The following is a 26,492-nucleotide window of genomic DNA, read 5'->3' as shown; positions in this document are numbered from 1 at the left end:
CTTCACTCTAGTACCTACCATTAATTTGAGTTGGCCACCTCCCTAAGACTCCTCCACTGTCCACTTGTGTTTCCTGTCATCTACTATCAATTCTTCCTCTCTACCATCGGCATTGTCTCTTTACCACTTTGTTCTTGATTTCTCATCATTTCAGCCTGCCATGAAATATCATGGCCCTACCTCATGATCTAGACCAGGGACTGGCAAACTTTGGGCCTATGGGTCCAATATGACCTGCATAAATAAATAAAGCTTTTTTGTAAGTAAACACAAAATAAGTAATAAGTAAATAAAGCTTTATTGGAACACAGTCATATTCATTTACTATTGTCTGTGGTCCCTACTGGCTACAATGGCAGAGTAGTTGCAACAGAAACTGTGTGGTCTACAAAATCCCTCTGGCTCTTTATAGACTTTTTCCTGATCCCTTATGGCTCCTGTCTCTAGGCATTCATTTAGCTTTCATTCTCGCTGACTTATTTTTTTTTAAATAAATTTATTTTTTATTTTATTTATTTTTGGCTGCGTTGGGTCTTCGTTACTGTGCGCAGGATTTCTCTAGTTGCGGCAAGCGGGGGCTGCTCTTCTTTGCAGTGCGTGGGCTTCTCACTGCAGTGGCTTCTTTTGTTGTGAAGCATGGGCTCTAGGCATACGGGCTCAGTAGTTGTGGCTTGCTGGCTCTAGAGGGCAGGCTCAGTAGTTGTGGCGCACGGGCTTAGTTGCTCCGCAGCATGTGGGATCTTCCCAGACCAGGGCTCAAACCTGTGTCCCCTGCATTGGCAGGGGGATTCTTAACCACTGCGCCACCAGGGAAGCCCTCACTGACTTATTCTTGAAATATTTCCCAGTTCAAGTTCCTAGAAGAGAGAAAACCAAAATCTTCTGAAATGCTTATTCCTCAATCTGGAATGAAATGAAAGAGGACATTCTCATTTCATGCCAGGCCACTCCATAGTGTGTTGGCCAGCTACAGAGAGGCTGCATGTGGGCAACGTGTTCTGTCCCCGCCTCATCCAATTAGCTGTGACTGAGGAAATGCAGGTAATATGTAGTCAGTAAAATGGAGCTACCTGGAGGGGTCGGGGCATGGTGGGCACTATTACATGTCTAGCACAACTGCAAATTGAACTGAATGAACTAATATATGTAAAATTACATGACAATGTGCTTGAGCCATACATTTAAAAAGTGTCCAAAGTACTTGCCAATTAAGATCAATCTGAAATGAAAGAGTACCCCTGAAATTAATAATATAAATCAGTGACAAAATATGATGTAACTTATACAAATTCAATTCACACAATATCATGGCTCTATTGCATAACAGGACATATACTATTATGGTGCGATTATACCTACACATCATAAAATACCATTAACATTTCCCAGGTGGCAAAAAGTAGGTGAAAAAAAGACTAAATGAGGGACATCCCTGGTGGTCCAGTGGTTAAGAATCCACCTTCTAATGCAGGGGATGCAGGTTCCATCCCTGGTCTGGGAACTAAGATCCTACTTGCAACGGGGCAACTAAGCCCGCGTGCCGCAACTACTGAGCTCACGCGCTCTAGGGCCTGCAAGCCACAACTAGAGAGTTGCCCACACCACAATGAAAGATCCCACATGCCACAACTAAGACCCGATGCAGCCAAATAAATAAATAATTAATTATTTTAAAAAGACTAAATGAACAGTTAAATTAAGATTCGATGAGTATTGGCACTACTTAGATGCTAATTATCCTTTTTTATTTGGAAAAAAAATCCAACAATTCATCCATTATGAATTATGTATTTTCTCAAGGATATGTTACTATGAACACAGAGTCCTGTAATAACCAGCACTTTTAATAGGTTTTTTCCCAACTTAAAGTGCGTCTGCTTTGATTGCCTACATATTGGCTCCCTTCCACACTACAGAGTATAGTTCCAGCTCAGATTCTATATGGAGGACACCATGACAGTTTTGAAACAGTCCTCTGAACCTTCTAGCAATGTAAAAGGTATGGTACTCAGAGTACAATTTATAGAGAAATCTGACAGCATTTTCAATAAGCAAACTTTAAAAAAAAAATTTCCCCATTGAAAAACAAACAAAAAAACCTGGGAAAGAGACTTTCAGAGCAACGCCTACGGGGACTTCCCTGGCAGTCCAGTGGTTAAGACTCCATGCTTCCAATGCAGGGGTCATGGGTTCAATCCCTGGTCAGGGAACTAAGATCCCACATGCTGTGTGGCATGGACAAGAAAAAAAAAAAGGAACAATGCCTACAACTTCTTCAACTTCTTGTCTGGACAAAGTGTAACATACACAAATAGCTTCCAAAATAACTTTTATTACTATATAAAAACAAGTCAAGAAAAAATAGATACATTTTTTTCTACAAAATTATAAAATATTCAGGCTATTTAATATTTTTCCATAAATGTGTTAAGATAAAAGGGCAAACTTAAACATAGAAATATTTTCCACATAAAGTTTTCAGGTACCTTGTAGGGGATAAAGAATAGTTTTTCTTCTATACTTTCCTATGTGTAGCTCTAAGACATAGCAGTTACAGCTTTCTGTCAGAGTTACCTAAAAAAGGACATACAAAGATAAAAATTCCATCATGTTGCAATAAAATTAGCAAAAAACTTTATTTTGGGCTTTCAGATTTGGCAGTTGTAGTCAACCGGTATTGCACTGGAATTTCCAACTCAGCAGGGAAAACAGCCTAATTAAAAACAAGGCATCCTCTTACTTTTTTTCCTTTAGAAAAGCAGTCCCCAACCTTTTTGGCACCAGGGACCGGTTTTGTGGAAGACAATTTTTACATGGAAGTTGGGGGGCTGATGATTCAGGCGGTAATGCGAGCGATGGGGAGCGATGGGGAGCGGCAGATGACGCTTCGCTCGCTCACTCGCCTGCCACTCACCTCCTGCTGTGCAGCCCAGTTCCTAACAGGCTGTGGACTGGTACTGGTCCTCGGCCCAGGGGTTGGGGACCCCTGCTTTAGAAGACAGAAACCACTTGTCAGTATTCCTTAAAAAGTGCAATTACCTTCTTTGTCATTTGATCGTAAGCTCTGAGATGCTGTTTCCAACCCACACAGCTTAAATGAAACCACGAGAGGAAAGGGAAGAAGGTGCTTTGGAGGGTGGATTCAGTTTGACACAAGGAGCACAGGAAGCTGTACACTTTTGATAACATTAATTCAAAAAGTATATTCATCTGAGTTTCTCAATAAACCCTTTGAGACAAAAGGCTTTAGTGTTGATTCAGATGAATGTTAAGGCGTTTTTTTTCTGAAATTAGATTATGGGGTAAGCCAAGCCAGACTATCTCTGCAGGTGATATAAGCTATAATTATTTGGGAAGGTTTCAATCACTGTTTTAGAACTGATACCTAAGGCTTTCTTCTCCCCTGTTCTTTTTGTGGGCTTTTTAAAGAGAAATTCTGGGGGGAGATGCTTTAGGCAGGACACACCAGCTTTTGAAAGATAAAGGTACAATTATCATTAGAATAAAAAGCCCATTAAAAGAAGAGTCTCAAACAGAAGGTTTTCTAGATATATTTGACTATGCATTGTTTTCATAAAGGTTGACAAAGAAAGAAAAGAAGTTCCTATAATATCTGTAAGATTACCCTCACATTAGCCCACAAGAGGGATAAAATAAAGGGCTGAGATGAGGGGTATTCAGATACTTCTCAATGGAGCAGAATAGTATAGTGCCAAATCCATAATTAACTTTTAACTAATAACTCTTTCTTGGCCTATATGAAATGGAATGGCAGCTTCAATCCTTGGGGCCGTCACTATTCCCCTCCCCCTAAAAAGCCCTGGAATTTTGTGCACATCTATGTAATGAAATATCCATTCACCAAAATATGTTTGTGTGCGACAATGCAATTATTCCTTCCACTTAGCACCCTAATTGTAGCATGCTCTACTTATACTGAATTTATGTGTCTACCATGTGCCAGGCATTGGGCTGGGCACTAGGGATTCTTATGACACTATTGCCAATTTTGGAAATAGAATTAAGTAAGAAAACAGTGTTTTGGTGAGGGACTCTTGAATGGATATTGTGAAGCTTCAGGGATGTGACGGAGTATAGCTTGTACTCAGTCTATGGAAGTAATTACCAGTTACCCTAAAAGGAAATTCACTAAGCACCAAAAATGTTAAGTTTACTTGGCGTAAACTGTATGGTTTAAAATTGCAGGGAAACCAAAAATCAATCCCAAATGAAAAGCAACATTTCAGCATAGGTGCCACTCTAGGTTTTAATTTAAGTCAGCCCAGAGCCTAGACAGAGGTCTCATGCAGGAAAACTGTCATCTCTGAGTCTTAATTTGCTACGGAGAACCAAAGCACAAGATGTCCCCTAAAATTCCACCCAAATCAGGAGGGACCCTAGCTTTTGCCCCTGGGGAAGGGCAGACCATGAAGTCCATCTCTCCTATCTCCAAACCCAAAGCTGTTCAGCAGCGATATTCTTGCCTAAACCTTTCTTTGTTACCAAGACAGTTTTAAGATCAAAGGGGCATCAAGGTAAGCCATGGCTTGTTGGCCGTGGCAGGGTGCCCATGATGAATTTCCAGGTAAGGGTAGGCCTTTTTCCTTGGTTATTTGGGAAATCTCCTTGGAAACAGAGCCAGAAGGTAAATTTTAACAACTCTACTGCATTCCACCAAATGAGGTTTATCCACGGGTGGGTCAAAACAGGTATAAATTAGCATATAACAGAAAAAACAGCATAGTGAGGTGGTTAGGATCATGGACTGACCTGAGGTGCCAAACTGCCAGGTTTTGAATCTCAGTTTCACCACTTATGAGCTGTGTGACCTTGGGCAAGTTACTAACCTCTCCAAGCTTCAGATCTCTCATCTGTAAAATGGAGCTTTTAATGGTGCTTACCGCAAAAATTTTGTCTGGGGATTGAATTAGCTAAGATTTATAAAGTGCTTAGAATAGTGTCTGACACTTAGTAAGTTCCATGTTTAAAAAAACCAGAAACTTGGGGAAAAGTGCTCTTTAAGGTTTGTGGAGTAGTTTATACTGCTTAAGCATTCAGGCATATTCTCATCCTAATTAAGTTTAGAATTTGGATCATAAAGTATACCAAACCCAAGGAAGCCTTGGGATTAAGTCAGTTTCGGAAAAACTTCCAGGTCCGACCAGGCAAGATCTTCAGCTACCTACAGCCCTATCACTGCTCCAAAATGCCCTAATATAAACCCTGGTCTCCAGGGCCAATCTAAGGATAAACCAGCTGGGGAGGGAGCAAAGGGTAGGCACAGGGAAAAGGGAACCAGTTACTTTCCTAAATTTTTTTCTGTGCTCTAGTCATGACATCTGTGTAGCATTAACCCTGTCCCACATATTCATGATCTGATTCCAAAACTTTACAACTGGACTCCCAGAATTAACAGAAAATGACTGCATGAAAAGAGGCCAGGGAAGCTGCCAGTTTATCAAATTTACCAACCAATAGATACATTTTGATCATTTGTTCTATGCAAGGCACTGTGCTAAATGCTTTGGTCCTCAACAAGAACAAGGTAATATAACCACAATTTATACCTGCTGTTATTTACATTGATCATCTCCCTTCCAATTCAGGTAAGTTCATAGGCCTCAATCAATACAAATGCTTTCAAGAAATCCTACTTTATGATTAGAATAAATATTGAGTCTGTGGAGCTCAATCATCTTACTGCTAAATAAGAGAAGCTAAACTGTAGAACTAATGGAAGTTATATGGCTACATCTCTAGCCCATTTTACATGGTGGATCTCTGTCCAGCCTCATCAAGGGTGATGTTTCTTTTCCTTCCTGCTGCTTCACTGTTTAACTCTGAATCTGATTTGTCCATATTGCCAAAGTTCATTGCCATGGAACCTTCCATTCCCTCTGGAGCGCCTCCGTTTGGCTGAAGAAGGACAGAATTTGGTTCTTTAGGACGTTTCCATTGTGGTCTGGTGACTATCCAAAAAATGAGAGCCCCAAACACCAGAATCAGAAGGCCGAGGGTATTTGTGAAAACACCTTCTGGTGGGAATGTACTGTATGCAGGATTTTTCCTACAAAAAAAGGAGAGAGTGTGTCCAATTACAAATAGGGTGATACACCAAGGGGGAAAAGCTGGGGGGGGAGGGGGAGGATAAATTGGGAGATTGGGATTGACATATATATACTAATATGTATAAAATAGGTAACTAATAAGAAACTGCTGTATAAAAAAAATGAAATTAAATTTAAAAAAATTAGGGTGATACAGCAACATGCCAAACAGTCTTGAATTTATCTGCTCAAAATGCACACTAGTACAGCTTCAACGTAAATTCCCTTAAAGCTTGACATTAAGAAGAAATTTAAGATATGTTATAATTCACTCAATGGATTAGTATGAAATTGTTAAAAATCATAAGTATGAAAATAATACAGCATCTAAAACACCTGTATCACTTAAAATTTAAAAAATGATACAAAAATGTAGGTATATCATAATTACAGTTAACACAAAAACATACACATCAAAATGACTGAAAGGGCATGCATAACTTCAATAGTTGTTTTGTAAGAGTAGTACAATTTGTTGGACTGTTTGGTTTTTCTTCCAAGCATTATTAATGTTATATCACATGTATAATATAATACATTTTTTAAAATAAATATTTAAATTTTTTATTTTCAACATTTAAAAATTTTTGTTACATTTATATTATATTTGTCCAATGAAAAAGTATTTAACATTTTGTAGCTTAAGAATTGCAATTAGGAAAACTATGCAACTTACAGGGCAAAAATCAGTTTCTCCGTCACTCCCATAAGTACTGTTGCAATCACTGTTCCAAAGATGAGAAGTCCAGAATAAACATGTATGGGCATGAGAAGTGCTCGGAGAGAAAGTGGAGCCCAAGGAAGCAGAAAGACAAAAAAACCTAGGAGAAGCTAAACATCAAAAAGTACAAAAGTTATCAATTAATTGTAAGTTTTAACTAATTTTAAAATTATTATAGAAGCAATATGTACAAAATGAGAAAACATTTCATATAGAACCAAGGGCATAAAATGAAGTTTCCTCATTCCAGTTCCACTCACTCTCTCGAGTATCCTTCCAGACAATTTCTATGACTAAACAAGCGTGTGTGTGTGTGCACATGTGTGTTTAAAGAGAGAGTAAGTCAGACATAGAAAACAAACTTATGGTTACCAAAGGGATGAATTAGGAGGTTGGGATTAAAATATACACACTACTGTATAACAAGGACCTACTGTATAGCACAGGGAACTATACTCAATACCTTGTAATAACCTATAATGGAAAAGAATCTAAAAAAGAAATATATATGTGTGTGTATGTGTATATATATAGTGTGTGTGTGTGTATATATATATATATATATACATATATATATAAAAAACTGATCACCTTGCTGTATACCTGAAACTAACACATTGTAAATCAACTATATTTCAATAAAATTTTTAAAAAAAGAGAGTGAGAGAGAGGGACAATTTTTTAAAGTACAAGTGGGATTTTACTATACATATTTGTTCTGCATATTGCTTTTTTCCCTGATTAGTATATCTTGGAGATCTTTTCATATCGATGCATGTATCTAGTTTATTCTTTTTAATGGCTGACATTCTAAGACTGTAACAAATTATTCAGTTCCCTATTAATGGACATTTCTGTTTCTAGTTTTTTGCTATCATTAACAAGGCTACAGCGAACATTCTCATACTTACTTATTTGCTTTTTATCAATTTCCTTAAGGTTGCCAAGTAGGAAGGGAAGTAAAAGATTTTTAAGTCACTAAATCCAAATACAATAGAACACATTTATTCAGTTCAACCTAAAAAACTATGTGGAAAAAAACTGGCAATTTTGTTTTATGAGGAGGAAATGAGTTCTGCAGAAAATTCTCTCCATTTCCTTGATAATTAAATCCTTAGTGGGATACTTCTCTGCAGTGAAGACAACAAGATTATTACATAAACTAAAGTCTGTTAATGCTTTCACAGTTTTGTTTTGTTGCCCCAGACCCCTGCCCATTAAGAAATCTCTTTTCCAGAAAATAAAGATGACTCAGTGACCATCGAGTTACTGAGTTTAAAGGAGCTTTTTTTTCAGGTATCTCTTTGGTATCTACCACTCTAACAAAACAACTATGAGACTGAGGAGAAACACTAGCATCACTGTTCATTTTTCCTAGTTGATATCACAGGACTAACGGGGGACAGAGAGGAAGGAAGGCAGAAGGGGTGTGGTGCCCTAAAACACATTTAGAATCTGATTAAAGGCAACAGTAAAGAATGGAAAGTAACTGAAAATGCATGCAATAGGCTGGTTTGCATATTTTATTGCCCATTAATACCACAGATGCCTGAGTATATTAGAAATGGTTCAGAGAGTCCCCCTTGGTGGTTCAGTGTTCCTAATTCTCCTTCAGTGATCTTTAGTGATTCTTTTAGTATCAAAGGGTAAGCGTCCTGATGTACAGGTTGTGCTTTTTATACAAAAATGGGGCTCAGGTGAGTGACTGTCAAGGATTTAGCACAAATACATTTCTACGAGTAAGTCACCATATCTTTTCTGTGACTTACATGTAAATATATATATTTTTCCATATTCCTGTTATCCTGCCTCTTCTATTCCTAAGATTCTTATTGTTTTGAATGATTCTTACTGTTTTCTCTTATTTCTTTCAGGATTTATCATGTGTGTCTCTCGTAATCCCATAAAGCTTAATGATCTAAGTAGATGGGACACCAGAAATTTGCGTACAGGACCCCAGGACGATTTAACTTTCCTAAATCTTACTTTCCCCATGAAAACATTTTTTTTCAACAACAGAAAATTACTTTTAAAAGGAAAGGAAAAAATTACAGAACACTTAACTTTGATTAAAAGTGTTCCAAATTATGCAAATGTATAATTACTTATAAAAAGTTAAAATTTATATTAATCATTCTTTATTTCCTTTTAACCATCTTAGCCTTACTATCTTACAAGTAATAGGGCAACTTAAATCCTAGTGGACTGAATATTACAAAATCCTTAAGTACCTTTAAGTCAGTGTTTCTTGAAATGTTGTTCATAGAAGACCTGTATCAGAAACTCTTAAGGTGTTTATTTAAAGAGATCCCTGTGCCACATCCAAATCTGCTAAATCAGAATTTCTGGAAGTAGGGTTCAGGAATCTGCATTTTGGTGGAATGCCAGGGTGATTCTTGCTACATGTTGCAGTCTGAAGACCACTGCTTTTGATTCGCTCAAATTATTTCAGAGATATGGGTTAAGTGCATTCTGGAAAATCCCTAAAAGTGAAGGCAGTAGACTGTTACCTTCAGTCTACAAACACTTATTAAGTGCAAACGAAGTGTTCCAGAGTTTAGGAACCATCACCTATAGAAAACTGTTCTTCACCACTATGGAGTTCTTAGGAGAGCTAAAGAAAAGTAAAATCTTATTTAAAAAGTTATTATTTAGATATGAAAGTGAAGATGAAGTATGATTCTAATTATGCTTAAAATTTTTTCTTAACTATATATTCATGGGCATAATAAGAGCCTAAAGGAAATAAACCAAAATATAATGATATCTCTAGATTATGGCATTATCAGTGATTTGAGGATTTTTCTTTCCATTTTTCTGATTTTATAAAATTTTAAATAAATGTATATTACTTTTATAATTAGAAATAGACAATGAAAGTTTACTTTTAAAGTTCCTGTGTTAGATATCTGGGCTTTTCTCAGTTAATTATTATTGTCCTTTAAAGATACAAATGTATTTTACTATGCCAGTTTTATCTCACTTTATGAAACAGATGATTTTTTTTAAAAAAGATATGTGTAAACTTTTAGACATAATAAAAGCTTTTATTTGCAAAAGTCATTAATGAGACAAGGAAACATCTGCTTAGCTAGCTTTTGTATTAGGTATGATTTGCTTTTTTTTAAGGGCAGAGGTAGATTTAGTGAGAATCAAGTGATTTACAGATTATTATATGGATGCTCCTCCCAGCTCCTCTTCATTTTTCTGCTATTGTATACACAGCCAGCAGGGATTCAACCAACTGCTGATGGAAATTTTTTTTTTTTTTTTTTTTTTTTTTTTTTTTTTTTTGCGGTACACGGGCCTCTCACTGTTGTGGCCTCTCCCGTTGCGGAGCACAGGCTCCAGACGCGCAGGCTCAGTGGCCATGGCTCATGGGCCCAGCCGCTCCGCGGCATGTGGGATCTTCCCGGACCGGGGCACAAACCCGTGTCCCCCGCATCAGCAGGCAGACTCGCAACCACTGTGCCACCAGGGAAGCCCTGATGGAAAATATTTTTTTAAATTTCCAGAAAGTTCCAAAAAGCAAAATTTGAATTTGCCAGGCAATTTTTTACATTGTATTAGGTATTACAAGTAACCTAGAGATGATTTAAAGTATACAGGAGGCTATGCATGGGTTATATGCAAATACTACACCATTTTTAAAAAAATAAATTTATTTATTTATTTTTGGCTGCGTTGGGTCTTTGTTGCTGCGCATGGGCTTTCTCTAGTTGTGGCGAACGGGGGCTACTCTTTGTTGCGGTATGCAGGCTTCTCATTGTGGTGGCTTCTCTTGCTACAGAGCACAGGCTCTAGGTGCGTGGGCTTCAGTAGTTGTGGCACACGGTCTCTAGAGTGCAGGCTCAGCAGTTGTGGCGCATGGGCTTAGTTGCTCCACGGCATGTGGGATCTTCCTGGACCAGGGCTTGAACCCGTGTCCCCTGCACTGGCAGGTGGATTCTCAACCACTGTGCCACCAGGGAAGTCCCTACACCATTTTATATAAGGGACTTGAGCATCCACAGATTTTGGTATCCATGGGGGTCCTGGAACCAATCCCTCGTGGATACTGAAGGATAACTATATTCCTTCATTTAAAGCACATATTTCTGGGCCACATCCCTAGAGTTTCTGACTCAGTAGGTCTGGAGTGGAGCCTAAGAATCTATTTCTAACTCCCCTGGTAATGCTAATGCTGCTGTCCTAGGGACCCTCTTTGAGAAGCTCTGTCTTAGGTTATTTGCAAGTTGTGTTTTTCAAACATAATGGCACGTTTCTTCTAGGGGTAAAAACATCTAATCATAACCAACTAGAACATGTCCATAGTTTTTTGTAAAAAGAAATGACAGACATTCAAATTGAAGTCTCCTGTCAATATCCTACATTTTCTTGCTGCACTGTCTTTTATCAAGTCCACCTGGCAATACCCCAACCTGGCTCAGACATTTTCAGGACTATCCCCGTTATGCTAGGTCCCACTGGAGTAAATCACGCAGTCAAGGGGACTAGCATCGCTATAAGTTCCTGGTTATGATGCTCGTGGCTATAAGCACTTCAGTGCTGCTCAACGATCCTTCTACTGTATGATTTATCAACTGGTCCTCCATGTTCCTCCCATGCGCAAACCTCTGGCTCTCTTGTGTGCTTCCCCACTATTGGCAGATGATCCTACTACCACCTCGTGGGAAAACAGAGGCAACTTCAGAGAAGAGCCTCGTTTTTCTGCCACCAAACGAAACAAACCAAAAAACCATCCCAAGCGAACAATTCCTTTCCTTCTTCAGTTGCAATGGAGTTGGTGTCCTCCAATTTTCCAGCAGTCTACTGGAAACCTACTTCTTGAAGACATAGCTATAAATTATTGCATCTCTCCAGTAATCACTACCTTTCCTTCTCTATGGTGCTATCCAGTGAGCATTTTAACAGGCCCAAGGTTCTCACAACAAAATGAAGTAAAAAAGAAAGCACCCAAGCACCTGACTTGACTCTTGTCTCTGACCAGTTACCAACCTCTCTTTCTCTTCCCCTTCTTACCCAAACCTCTTCATTGAGTTGTCTCTATTTTCTCACTGTAAACAAAGGAGGAAAAAAGAGAATTGTGCTCAATACCCAATTCTACAAGGATTAACCTGCTGCAGTCACTGACCAACAGACAGAGGAAAGGAAGAGATAAACAGGATGCTCTGTTCATTGGACAAAGAGGCCCCTTAGATAGTTAGATGTACATCTCAAGAAGAATTCTAATGAGCTCAGACTCTTGCATCTTCCCATACATTAGAAAAACACTAAAGTCATAAACTTGAGATATCTGTTCTTTGGGACTAGCAGTAATCTTTTACCAAGATGTTACTTGACTGCATGTATTCCCAAGCCCCAAATCACATATATACTTACTGGCTTCTCTCCTACCTTTTTGGAGCAGTTCACTCAGAGCTACTGAGTGATTGTCTCCCACACTATAGTCCTCAGTAAGACCCTGAATAAAACTTAAACTCACAGCTCTTATGTTGTGCATTTTCTTTCAGTCAACATCACGTTCTATTTCCTGTTCAATGTACTGAAATCTGGCTTCTGCCCACCAAGGAAACTGCTCTCCAGGGTCATCAGTGGCTTCCAGATCACTAAATCCAATGGATAGTTTTTAGACCTTATTTTCCTTGACTTCTCAGTAGCATCTGGCATTCCTAAAGCCCTCTCCTCCCCCTCTAATGTTCCCTTTCTCATCCCACCCCCATCCCACTTTTTCAAGCCTGAAAGTGACTCTCTCATGCCCTGTATCACTGACTTTCCAAATCTCATTAATTCTACCTCCTAAATATCTTTAGGAACTATACACTTTGCTAACTGCTATTGCTACTCCTCCAGGCCACCATCATTTCTCATCAGAACCTTTGTAAACATCTTCAACCTAGTCTCCCTAAATTTACTCCTGTCCAGCCTCCAATTCATCTTCCATACCCCACTCCAGGCAGCTCAAACTCCTTCCTGTTTCTCAAATAAAGCAAATTTTTACCCATATACTATTCCATTCATAGAATACTCTCTCTCCTTTGACCACAGACCTCATGACTCCAGTTCTTGATCTGACTTCCTTTATTCTCTATACCATATGAGAGCTCTCCTAGAACACTCCATACCCATCCAATCTACCAAATACTCAATGACCTGTCTTCCCCTGTAAGCTTCATGAGGGCAGAGAGCATGTCTCTTTGGGCCCATGCGTGTCTTGTGGAACAATGTATGCCCCATAACCTAGACAGGTATCTGACGCATAACAGGTGTTTAACTCTGTTGAATAAATGGATGGATTTAGGAATAAAATTTCAGTGACATAAAATGCATATTCTCAACCATGAAGGTGTCTATGATCTATAGTTGAAATGAAAAATGCCATCTTCAGGTCATAAAGGAGCCTACCACAAAGACTTACACTTCTAATAACAACAGCTTATTTGTGTCATTCCAGTATGCTAAGCCCTAGGCTGGGCCTTTCCATGCATTATTTGTCTTTGGTTCTTATGATGTTGTGAAGGGTGTATGAAAATCTTAATTTCTAGGTGAGCAAACTAAGTCCAAAAAAGTTCAATAACATGTCCAAGGTCACAAATTACAAATGAATGAAACTGATTCAAACTGAGGTCTTCCTGAGTCCAAGTCCTGTGTTCTTAAATACTACCAGCTCTCTGGATCTGAGCAAGGAAGAAGCCAGGGACCACATTTTCTCCTACTAAACAAAAGTCAGAAAGTTGTGACATGACATTTCTGAGAAGCCTAGTTAGCACACAAATAAAACAACCAGAGATAAGAATCTGAATATTTCAGAGGGCAAAAGAGAATCTTGAAACAATTAAAAATGTTTTCAATTCACCCAAGTTTAATATTAGAAGATCTAATGATGTGATTGATTACATTAACAAATTAAAGAGGAAAAACCATATTCATCTTAACATACACAAAAAATACTCAATAAAATTCTACATCCATTCATGGTTTTGAAAGAAAAGCAAAATGGTTTCACAAACTGGAATTAGAGGAAATGTGAAGCATCTGCACTGAATAGTGAAATATTAAAAGTATTCTCTTTAAAATAAGAACAACTCAAAGATTTTTATCTCTACCTCTATTCTATACCTTGTAAATACTTCTATATACTTCAATACTTCTATACTCTTCAATTCCACTGGCTAGGATGCAGAGGAAAAGACATAACTATAAAACTGGCAGTGCAGATAAGTGGCAAAGATAGGGAGGATTCAATAAATGGTGCCAGGGAAAGAGTTTATCAATATGGAAAAAAATGAAGTTAGATAACAATATCACATCATGAACTAAGTTACTTCTAAATGAATTACGTACTTAAATATCAAAGATAAAACTTTAATATTCTTAGAAAACATAAGAGAAATTAAAATTTCCAATAATATTACTGTAATGTAACCTCTTGGCTATTTGTAGGCTTTTCTCTTAGATCAATTGTTCTCAAATATCAGTGTGCCTCTGAATCACCTGGAGGGCCTACGAAAGCACATACAGCTGGGCTCGCCCCCGTCCCCCACCAGTCCAGACTTTCTGATCCAGGAGGTCTGGAGTAGAACCTGAGAATCTCGTTTGTTTTGACCTCAGGGTAGGGAAGGATTTCGTACACAAGGCATCAAAACAAAAAATAATAACCTTAAAGGAAAAGATGATTAATTCATCTCATTAAAATTGAGAATTCCTATTTGTCAAAAAGTACTAACAGGGCTTCCCTGGTGGCGCAGTGGTTGGGAGTCCGCCTGCCGATGCAGGGGACACGGGTTCGGGCTCTGGTCCGGGAAGATCCCACATGCCGTGGGGTGGCTGGGCCCGTGAGCCATGGCCCCTGAGCCTGCGCTCCACAATGGGAGAGGCCACAGCGGTGAGAAGCCCACGTACCGAAAAAAAAAAAAAAAAAGTACTAACAAAAGAGAAAATACAAGTTTCAAAAGCTTGAAGATATATGCAATACATATAAATGAAAAGGAATTTGACACAGAATACCTATAAATCTTTAAGAAAAAGGAAAACAAACTCATGTTTGAAATGGACAAAAGACGTGAACAGGTATTTTTTTAGAGGTGAACCATAAGTAATCAGTGAATTAAACAATAAAACCACAAGAAGACACCCTTTTATACCCACTAGTTTGGCAATATTTAAAAAGTTTGAAGAGGATGCATGTTGGCAAGGATGTGCCATATGGGAACTCTTATTTGCTGCTGGCAGGAACATACTTGGGTCATCCACTTTGGCAAACAAGTTGATGTTACTCTTTTAGACTGAGTATATAACTGCGCACCTAAGTATACTGCCAGAGAAACCTTTGCATATGAGGACCAAGAGATGTATATATGAATGTTCAGTGCGCACCTAAGTATACTGCCAGAGAAACCTTTGCATATGAGGACCAAGAGATGTATATATGAATGTTCAGTGCAGCATTGTTTGTAACAGAAAACAATTGAAAATTGCCCAAATGTCTAATAGCAGGAGAATAGATAAGTAAATGTATGGCTTATTTATACAGTGGAATACAAAAGTAAAAATGAAGGGCTTCCCTGGTGGCACAGTAGTTAAGAATCCGCCTGCCAATGCAGGGGACATGGGTTCGAGCCCTGGTCCAGGAAGATCCCACATGCCACAGAGCAAATAAGCCCGTGTGCCACCACTACTGATCGCAGGTGCTGCAACTACTGAAGCCTGCGTGCCTAGAGCCCGTGCTCCACAACAAGAGAAGCCACCGCAATGAGAAGCCTGTGCACCGCGACAAAGAGTAGCCCCCGCTCGCCGAGCACAGCAACGAAGAACCAAAGCAGCCAAAAATAAATTAATTTTAAAAAAAAATTCTTTGAGGAAAAAAAAAGTAAAAATGAATAAACTACACCTAGAGGAATCAATATAGTTGAATCAGTAGAAAGAAAAAAAAGTTGTAATTGAATACATTTGATACTGCTTTTTAAAAAGTAAAAAATAAAAACTAAACATATTGTTTGGGAATTTAGAGTATGTGGTAAAATTATAAAGAAAAACAGGAATGAGAAAAAAACTTCTGGAGAATGGTTACCTCCAGGGGTTGGGATAGGTAGAAAGATGTGGGATCAAGTTGGGGGTGAGGAGGTGTTATGTGTTTTCTAAATTAAGTTGGATGGTGGAATCATGAGAGTTAACTTTATTATGATTCATAACTTCTACATACACACAATGGTTTGTTTTTTTTTTTTAATCCCCAGGAGGCTAGATATCACAAGTAGAAAAAATACCTACAACTTAAAATGCTTTGCAACTCGTAGACAAACACGAGGAAGGGTGAAGACTTTTCAGCTTGTATTGGTTGTATTGCTTTGTTGCTAGCCCCCTTTCTTTTCTCCTTTTTTAAAAAAAATATTATTTATCTATTTATTTTGGCTGCATTGGGCCTTTGTTGCTGTGCACGGGCTTTCTCTAGTTGTGGTGAGCAGGGGCTACTCTTCGCTGTGGTGAGTGAGCTTCTCATTGCGGTGGCTTCTCTTGTTGCAGAGCACGGGCTCTAGGCATGTGGGCCTCAGTAATTGTGGCACGTGGGCTCAGTAGGGTAGGCTCTAGAGCGCAGGCTCAGTAGTTGTGGTGCACGGGCTTAGTTGCTCCCCAGCATGTGCGATCTTTCTGGACCAGGGATGGAACCCATGTCCCCTGCATTGGCAGGCAGATTCTTAACCACTGAGCCACCAGGGAAGTCCCTGATTTCACTCTTGAACAGTAGACATAGTTACATTCTTTGTAACAGCTGTATAATATTCAACATGGATTTACCACAAATTATTTAGCCATTCCGTTGTTGATGGACATTTAGGTTGCTTCCCGTTTCCTGCAAACATTGCCGCACTAAAAATCCTTCTTAGAGTTCCTTTTGTGACAGTATTTTATTTCCACTCTCCCCAAATGTGGGATCACTAGATTAAAGAGTAAGTGTGTATATATATATATATATATATATATATATATATACTTTAAATTTTTATAGTAGTATGGTTGATTTACAATGTTGTGTAAGAGTAAGTGTATATATATATATATATATATATATTTTTTTTTTTTTTTTTTTTTTTTTTTTTTTGCGGTACGCGGGCCTCCCACTGTTGTGGCCTCTCCCGTTGTGGAGCACAGGCTCCGGATGCGCAGGCTCAGCGGCCATGGCTCACGGGCCCAGCCGCACCGCGGCATGTGGGATCCTCCCGGACCGGGGCACGAACCCGTGTCCCCTGCATCGGCAGGCGGACTCTCAACCACTGTGGCACCAGGGAAGCCCGAGTAAGTATATTTTTTAAAAAAATAACAGATATTAACAAACTACGTCCCTAATTCGGTGGCAATTCACTTTCCCACCAGCAGGGCAAAAGTGCACCCTTACCTCACATCTATGACAGCAATGGATATCACTATTGTTGTTCTGTCAGTCTCATGGGAGAAAATGTTACTTTATTGTTGTTTTAACTTACATTTCCCTAACTTCTTAGTGAGGTTGGACATTTTATCATATGCTCATTGGTGATTTAATTCTTCTTTGAACTGCCTGTTCAACTCTTTTGTTCATTGTTCTATTAGGTTGACTTTTATTATTAATTTTTAGAAGTTGTTTTGTATATTAAACACATTAACCCTTAACACATGACATGATTATTCCCCATATCTCCTTGTGCAGTTCCTGCTGACTTGAATATCTTTTGTCACATATACAGTCAGCCCTCCATATCCATGGGCTCAGCATACATAAATTCCACCAACCACAGATCAAAAATATTCAAAAAAAACAAATTCCAGAAAGTTCCAAAAAGCAAAATTTGAATTGGCCGCGGACCAGCAACTATTTATATAGGATTTACATTGTATTTACAGAGCATTTACATTGTATTAGGTATTGTAAGTAATCTAGAGATGATTTAAAGTATACAGGAGGATGTGTGCAGGTTACATGCAAATACTACACCATTTTATATAAGAAACTTGAGCATCCTCAGATTTTGGTGTCCAAGGGTGTCCTGGAAACAATCCCCCAAAGATGAGAGATGATTATAATTTTTAAAAAATTTTATGTAGTCATAAATGTCTTTCTTTTCCTTTATGGTTTCTAGACTTCTTGTCAACCTTATGGCCTCCCCTACCTCAACATTATACAGATCATATGCTTCTTAATTTTCTTTTGCTCTTTTCACTGATTTTGGATTTTTTATACTCATACCTTTAATCTACTGTATCTGGAATTTTTTTTCTTTTATGTGATGTACAGAGTCTTTTTGTTTGTTTGGTTTCTTCCAAATGGATAGCCAATTATGAAGGTAACATTGATTAAATAAGCATTCTTTCCCTGGTAAATTGAAATACCATAGTGTCATAGAAAAAGTTCTTGTACACACTTGGGCTGTTTCTGTCCTCTCTGTTCTTGCCATGGATATATTTTGTTTATTCCTGTGTGAATACCTTGTTTTGAATAAAGCAGGTCTCCCTTCACTTCTTCAAAATTTTCTTGGTTATCCTTGGATACTTGTTCTTCTGCATAAAGTTTAAAACTCCCATTGGGTTTAAAATTAGAATTATATTAACTATAAATATTAGTTGAAGAGGGAAGGATGTTTCTATATTAATTTTTCTCTTTCAGTAACATGGTATCCTTCTATTCATACCATGTTTTCTGTTTTTCAATAAGATTTTATAGTATTCTACTATAAGATTTACAGGATTCTACTTCTTATTCTAAATGGTTATCTCTAGTATGGGCAAAAGTTATTAGATTCTGCATGGCTATCTTATATCCAGATACCTTTCCAAATTCTCTCATTATTTTAGCCATCTCTTGTGTTTCTAGACATGTATTATATGATCTGCAAACAGGAAAAAAGTCACAAATTTTCTATTATTTATACAGATTTTTTTCATTATCTTATGCATTAGCTAAAGCCTCTAAAACAAAGTTGAATGACAGAGGTACCAAGCATCAATAACTTATTTATTTAATGGAAATGTCTTCAGTATTTCACAGTTTAAGGTGATGTTTGCTGTTTGATATTGATAAAGGTGTTTAACATGAGAGCTGCCACCTTAGATGTGAAGTATGTAGTGCACAATGGGGTAACATCTAAGAGGAGTTTGTTTTCTCCCAGTGTTCTGGATCAGTTTAAAGTATCTGTTCCTTGTAGGTCAAAGGTATAAAACAATCTGGACCTGATGTCTTTTTTAGTGATAGATTTCAAATGATCTTACCAGTTGCTTATAATGTTATTGGTCTGTTTAGGTTTTCTAGTTCCTCTTGGGTCAAATTTGGTAGTTTATATTTGGCAAGAAGACAATCCTTTTTTCTTTAAGATTTTTAAGAATATTACCATATATTAATAATTTAATAAATTTAATAAACTGTCCTAATTTTAAAATATTATTTATATCTATGACTATATTTCTTTCTTATTCTTAATGTTGTATATTGTGTTTTTTCTCAATCAGATTTGCAGTGGTTTATCTATTTTATTCTCCTTGTTTTAAAGAACCAGCTTTTCATTTTATTTGTAATTTCTTCTATTTTAAATTTATGGTTGTGATAGGCTAAATCATGCCGCCTCCCAAAGATGTCCACAACTTAATCCCTGCAAGCTATGAATATGTTATGTTACATGGCAAAAGATGCTTTGCTGATGTAATTAAGGTTATGGATTTTCTGATTGGGAGAAAACCCTGGATTATCTGGGCAGCCCAATCTAATTACATGAACCCTTTCAAAAACAGAGAACTTTGGCTGGAGGAAGAAGAGATGAGGAGGAGAAAGAAGGAGAAGTCAGAGAGATTCCAAGCCAGTGAGACAGAGGGGGCCATGTGCAAGGAACAGAGAGAGGAGCTAAGGACAACCCTCAGCCGACAGCCAGTGAGAGTATGGGGACCTCAGTCTTACAACCGCAAGGAACTAGATTTTGCCAACAACCTAAATTAGCTTGGGAGCTGATTCTACCCCAGAGTCTTTCCATAAGAGCCCAGGCCAGCTAACACCTTGATTTTGACCTTGTGAGACCCTGAGCAGAGAAACCAGCCAAGCCAATCTGGACTTCTGATGTAGAGAGACTGTGAGGTAATATATTTGGGTTGTTTTAAGCCACTACGTTTGTGGTAAATTGTTATGGCAACAATAGAAAACTAATACAACTGTTCATGGATTTTGTTGTTGTTGTTGTTGTTTACTTTTCCTTGTATATTTTGCTGTTCTCTTTTAGTTTCTTTTTTTTCTCCTGGTTTTATTGAGATATAGTTGACCTTCAGTTTCTTAAGTGAATACTCCATTTACGTATTTTAAGTTTTTCTTTCAATAAATAAAGGCATTTAAGCCTGTATTCCTCTGAGAACCATTTTATCTAAGACCCATATATTTTTCAATAAATATTCTTTTTTTTTGCTAATCCCTAGATATTTCTTAATCTTATATATTAAGATATAGAGCACAGTATAAATTGATTTTTAGAAATTCCAGATTAAAAGGTATATCTAATATAGGAAACTTTCTTTTTTAGCTTTAAAAGCTTTTATTGTTATACAGAAATGCATGTGTATTTAGAAGATACAAAAAGTGAAAAGAAAAATAATCAACTGGAATCCAGGCACCTAGAGATCATTTCTGTTAACATTCTGATGCATATCTTTCCAGATGTTCAGAGAATGCCTTGGCATATAACTAACGCACTAAAGGCATTTTATCTAATCCATTTTAACTACTGTACTCAGAACCATAGAAACCTCTCACAGGCAAGCTACATAAAGTTTTGGGTAGTCTCCATTCTGCTCCTCAGAAATATGGCCGTCCACTGAGGATGATCAAACACGGGCTGAGTGATGGTGGGGATGTTGTAGAAACATCAGGACCATGTGGGGAGAGCTCAGGATTGGAAAGACCAGCGCCTGAGTCTCAGCTCTGCCACCTGCTGTGTAACCTGTGCGTCCTCAGCATCTGTAAAGACTATCGCACTTGAAGGACTATGTGAGATAAGCAGAATGCCTCACGCTGTGCTCTGGCTCTAATATCCTGCATTCTGGTGTGGCACAGAGGAGGTGAGGCAAAGTGAGGGGAACAAACCGCTGAAAGCAGAACAGAAAGCTAGGAAAGTCCCAAAGAGATGCTAGTAGACCAAGGGGGTCCCCAAAGCAACTGGCAGCACCTCAATGGCCCCTGCTCTTGCCATCCTACTCTCTGAAGGGAGAGGGTCCACCAGCTGGCAGCAGAGTAGGACGCTGTCTCCCAGATGAGAACACTGAGGGAAAATCAACTTTGAGGGCAGGCGATCTGGGCTAGGCTCAGTCACCCAATTTGAGATATTTTCCTTGTTCCTTCTTGATCAGTAAGATCATGTTTGATACATGGTTCTCCCTATGCTCCCCTTCTGCCTGGCACCTTCCAATCCGCCAATCCCTACCTCCAGGCATGCTAATGCAAACTTAAATTATTAATAGTGTCCATATAGATATCAACTTTTACTTACTTAAAATTCAAAAAGGCTTAAGGCTTTAAAAACCTTACTTTAAGAGGCAGAAAAATGACAAATACATGTCTGCTAAGAGATCCTTTTTTAAAGAGGTCATACATTCATATATTCTAAAATATGCCTTGAGGTTTTATGAACTCACTCCAGTTTCTTCTCCTATATCCACAGAAAAGTAAGTTCACAATGATGTCCCAATCAGGAGTTGGATATATGTACTAAGGAAGGGAAGTGAATTGACATAGTTTGTCAAAAAAATTGACAAAGATTTTTCAACAAAATGGTTAACACCAAAAACACTAAAAATTAACCTTTACTTTTGTGATCTAGAACAGCCAAATTCCTATCTCACTCCATTAACTTACATTTAAATATAGTGCTCTTAAGAGTATGTGTTTCTTGGGGACTTCCCTGGTGGTCCAGTGGTTAAGACTCGTGCTCCCAATGCAGGGGGCCTGGGTTCAATCCCTAGTCAGGGAACTAGATCCCTCATGCCGCAACTAAGAGACCGCATGCGGCAACAAAGACCTGGTACAGCCAAATAAATAAATACTTAAAAAAAAGAGTATGTGCTTTTAGTAAATGAAGACATTTAATAAATGAAATGAAAATAAAATAATCACTGAGCCTTCAAAATCTAACAAAGACGTAAAAATTCACCTCTTTACTCATAAAGTTAAACCTAGAAAATAGAAGTGACAGAGAATGTTAGAAAGAAATCTATAGCTCTTGCCTATGCTAGTTTATGCAGCACATGGAATTTAAAGTCCAAACAATGGCAGCCTAGATATTATGAGATGGCAATTTCTCTACATACATATGTCCATATTTAAACCCTTACATTCAAGCTCAAAACTGAATTCTGCAGTTCTGGTGCCCCCTCAGGGGGAAATACTTATTTATAATGGAAACAAATGGAACAGTGACTAGTGGGAATGAGATGATTTCCAAGAAACTATGAATGAATGGAAAACATCGAAAGTATCTGAATTGTTTTACTTTTTATATCTTGTTTAGAAATACACTGAGAGGGCTTCCCTGGTGGCGCAGTGGTTGAGAGTCTGCCTGCCAATGCAGGGGACGTGGGTTCGAGCCCTGGTCTGGGAAGATCCCACATGCCGCCGAGCAACTAGGCCCGTGAGCCACAACTACTGAGCCTGCGTGTCTGGAGCCTGTGCTCCACAACAAGAGAGGCCGCGATAGTGAGAGGCCCATGCACCGCGATGAAGAGTGGCCCCTGCTTGCCACAACTAGAGAAAGCCCTCGCACAGAAACAAAGACCCAACACAGCCAAAAGTAAATAAATAAATAAATAAATATTTTAAAAAATTAAAAAGAAATACACTGAGATACTGACCTGTAAGATGTAGAGAATGACAGCTGTCAGTCCAACCCAGCTGTGCAGACTATACATATTTGGGATGTTCCTGGCATTGTGGAAATCAACAACAGCCACCAGAGAAATAATTGCAAGAATGGCAGCAACAGCGTTTAACCCTGCATGGATGGATTTCATCAGGAGCTTGCTGCATTTCCAGGTCCATGGCAGTCTGTATACGATGATGGCTAAAAAGAGACCAAAGTGGACAGAATGTAGTGGTGCTGTTTGTTTAATCAACACAAGATGAACAGTTCGACACAGTGAACACTCCCTTTTGTGAAACCCTTTTCTCATGGCTTCTGCTTCCCGCCTCTTCCCTGCCTCTCAGTGGTTCCTTCTTGGACTCTTTGCTGGCATCTTCTTTACTCCCAACTTATGAACGAACCTTGCTGCCTCTCAGGCCCAGTCCTAGGATTTTTTTCCTCTCTCTGCTCTTTCTCTGCGTGATCTCATTCAATCTTTCATTAAAATGCTACCTGCATGGTAGGGACTCCAAAATTCTCATCTCCAGCCCAGAACTTTCTTCTGAGCTCCACACCCACATAATCCAATGGCTTCTTGACATCTCCACATAGATGCTTCTCAAATATTTTAAAATCAACATGTCCAAAATGAAATTCTTAATCTTATGATCTGGTTTCTTCATATAAGTGTCTTAATTTGACAAGAAAAAGACAGACTAAACAATAGAAAAATATGCGCAAAGATTTAAATAGACAAAGTATATCCAAGAGTATATCTAAGTATTTCACAAAAGAGTATATCCAAGTGACTAATAAACATAATAAAGATATCAACTTCATTGGTCAACAGAGAAATGAGACTACCTCTGCCACATATCTGAATGGCTAAATATGGAAAATACTGAGTATTGGAGAAGTTGTAAAACAATCAGAACGCTCATGTTCTGCTGATAAGAGCTTAAATGAGAACAAACACTTTGGAAAACTAGCAGCATCTACTTAAGCAAAACATATGCATACTTTATGATCTAGTAATTCTACTCCTGGGAATATGCCCCAAAGAAGTATGTACATAAGTTCACCAAAAGACAAGTACTAGAATATTATTACAGCACTATTCATTGTAGCCAAAACCTGGGAACTTCCCAAGGTCCATCATTAAGAGATTGAATAAATAAATTGTGATATATTCACACCATGGAATAATATACAGCAAAGAGGATGAATGAACTAAATCTAGAACTTCACCCAATGATATGGACCAACCTATAATGTCAATGCCAAGAAACCAGACATAAACAAGTATATACTGTATGATTCAACTGATATGAAAGAAAAGTCAAGATATTGGTTGCCCTTGTGAGGAAGGGGTATAGCAACTGGAAAGGAACGCACGAGGGATTTCTGGGCTCCTGCTAATAATCTGATTTTCAAATTAGGTGTTGGTTAGATAGGTAATCACTGAGGGAAGATTCATTAACCTATATATTTATATGTATACTTTTCTGCATGTAGATTAAACTTTAACAAAAAGATACTTAAAAAGCTTTTTTTTTTAATGTCCTGGCTTAAGCAATAGGTTATATACCCACCTTACCCAGCATGCAATTAATTTTTGTTCTGAAGACAATATCCTGCCCCAACCCACCCTCATTCCACTCCTTCAGTCCATGTCAGGGAAAATTTAGATATCTGGAAATATATGGCGGATTGAAAATGTTTAAAGAATACTTCCTTGGAAAATGGATTCTATTATATCAGCAGTGAATCATGTATATTTCTTAATTCCAGAAAAGAAGCAGACACTGCTGCTGCCTTTTCCCTTCAAAGACATTTATAATTTGAATATATGAAACTTAATTGGATCATAAAAATGTAAAAGATTATCTTGTCCATTTTCAGGCAGAAACACAAAAAACCTACAAAGATAGATGTGAATTCAGCCTCTTTAGAGCTTTCAGCACAAGATGTCAATCTTCCTATTATTTGGTTCCATTCCAACACTTGACAGGCCTCACCATTAGGACAGTATTCCTTTTATGTAATATAAATTCTGAAGGACTACCACTTACTAATTTTAGTGCATATATGGCTATCTTATAAATGTTGATTGATTATATTTCTTTAAGGATATGTAAACTTTGTAGACAATCATGTCTATATTCAACAAATTTTTTCAAACCATTTAATACAACACCTTAAAAGGTACACTTTGTTTTTTTGGCTGTGCTGCACATCTTGCGGGATCCTAGTTCCTCAACCAGGGATTGAACCCTGGGCCTTGCCAGTGAAAGTGCCTGAGTCCCAACCACTGCCATGGCCTGGGTTCAATCATTGGTCCGGGAACTGAGATCCTGTAAGCCCTGCCGCATGGCCAAAATAATTAATTAATTAATTAATTAATTAAAAATAAAAGCTAGTTCAAGGCCTCTTCTCATCCCTACTTCATCCTCTTTGAAGGCAAAAATGTGTCTTGCTGTTTCTCCTTGTATCCCCAGAGCCTAGGACAGCCCTGGGCTCAAAATATGTATGCAGCTCCATTAGTATTTTTTTTTAACTTATTTTGAGATACTGTGGATTTACATACAGTTGTAACAAATAATACAGAGAGATCCCATATACTCTTCACACAGTTTCCCCCAGTGGTAACATCTTACATAACTACAGTATAGTATTACATCCGGGAAACTGACGTCAGTATAATCCACTAAACTTTTTCGAATTTCAGTAGTTTTATTTGTGTGTGTATGACCCTTAAGTTTTTTTTGGTTTTTTGTTTGTTTGTTTGTTTTGCGGTACGCGGGCCTCTCACTGCTGCGGCCTCTCCCGTTGCGGAGCACAGGCTCCAGACACACAGGCCCAGCGGCCATGGTTCACAGGCCCAGCCGCACCGCAGCACGTGGGACCCTCCCAGACTGGGGCACAAACCCGTGTCCCCCGCATCGGCAGGCGGACTCTCAACCACTGCGCCACCAGGGAAGCCCTAGTATTTTTTAAATAAATAAATGTAAAGCACTTTCTGCAGACTGATCAAAGTCCAGAAATCAAATTGATATCAACTCTAACACTGTGGTTTCCCCTCCTCATGCTTTTTCTCCTCTGATGACTCAGCGGCACACTCTATATGATCTAATGGGTTTTTTGGTTTTGGTTTGTTTTTTGCATTTTAAATTATTTTTATACTTAAAATTATATCATGAACATTTCACATATCATTAAATTATCCTCGAAAACATGAATTTAAGGACTGTATAATATTCTCATACATATTGGATTTTCTAGATAATAATCAATTGTATGTTGACATACAATTGACATATAGATTATTTCCAATATTTACTAACTTCAACGAAAAGTTGAAGTAAAATAAATTTCACTGTCATAATTATATGATTCTTTAGTTTTTAAGGAAAGCAAATGCCTCTTTACCCAAAGACTTACTAACCTTTTATCTACACAATCAAGTTTTTTGCAATCAATCTGTGATCAGGCAGCAGTAAAATAAAAATCTACAAAATATTAAAACCTAATAACGTGGGGCTTCCCTGGTGGTGCGGTGGTTAAGAATCTGCCTACCAATGCCAGGGACACAGGTTTGAGCCCTGGTCCAGGAAGATCCCACATGCTGCAGAGCAACTAAGCCCGTGCGCCACAACTACTGAGCCTGAGCTCTAGAGCCTGCGAGCCACAACTACTGAGCCTGCGAGCCACAACTACTGAAGCCAGCGCGCCTAAAGCCCATGCTCCGCAACAAGAGAAGCCACCGCAATGAGAAGCCCATGCTCTGCAACGAAGAGTAGCCCCCACTCTCCACAGAGAAAAGCCCAT

The 26,492-nt window shown here is 38.3% G+C and overlaps 1 protein-coding gene across 2 annotated transcripts in view; it reads right to left on the bottom strand.

Annotated features, from left to right (window-relative positions):
* Positions 1-2,402: 2,402 nt before the first annotated feature.
* The window catches only part of LOC132495311 (plasma membrane ascorbate-dependent reductase CYBRD1), a 36,090-nt gene continuing 12,000 nt past the window's right edge, over positions 2,403-26,492 (bottom strand). The window contains exons 2-4 of one of the 2 annotated variants that reach the window (XM_060107121.1): positions 22,678-22,886; positions 6,784-6,938; positions 2,403-6,067 (exon numbers count right to left, since the gene is read on the bottom strand). In XM_060107121.1, the coding sequence (XP_059963104.1) occupies positions 5,767-6,067; positions 6,784-6,938; positions 22,678-22,886 (665 nt within the window). In that variant the 3' untranslated portion in view covers positions 2,403-5,766. The remainder of the gene's footprint in view (positions 6,068-6,783; positions 6,939-22,677; positions 22,887-26,492) is intronic. The other variant, XM_060107122.1, reaches the window with a different exon arrangement.

The sequence above is a fragment of the Mesoplodon densirostris genome, chromosome 8 (assembly GCF_025265405.1).
Source record: "Mesoplodon densirostris isolate mMesDen1 chromosome 8, mMesDen1 primary haplotype, whole genome shotgun sequence".
NCBI classification, from domain to species: domain Eukaryota; kingdom Metazoa; phylum Chordata; class Mammalia; order Artiodactyla; family Ziphiidae; genus Mesoplodon; species Mesoplodon densirostris.
Note: the sequence above shows the minus strand (reverse complement) of the source record. Positions and strands in the feature narration are given on the sequence as shown.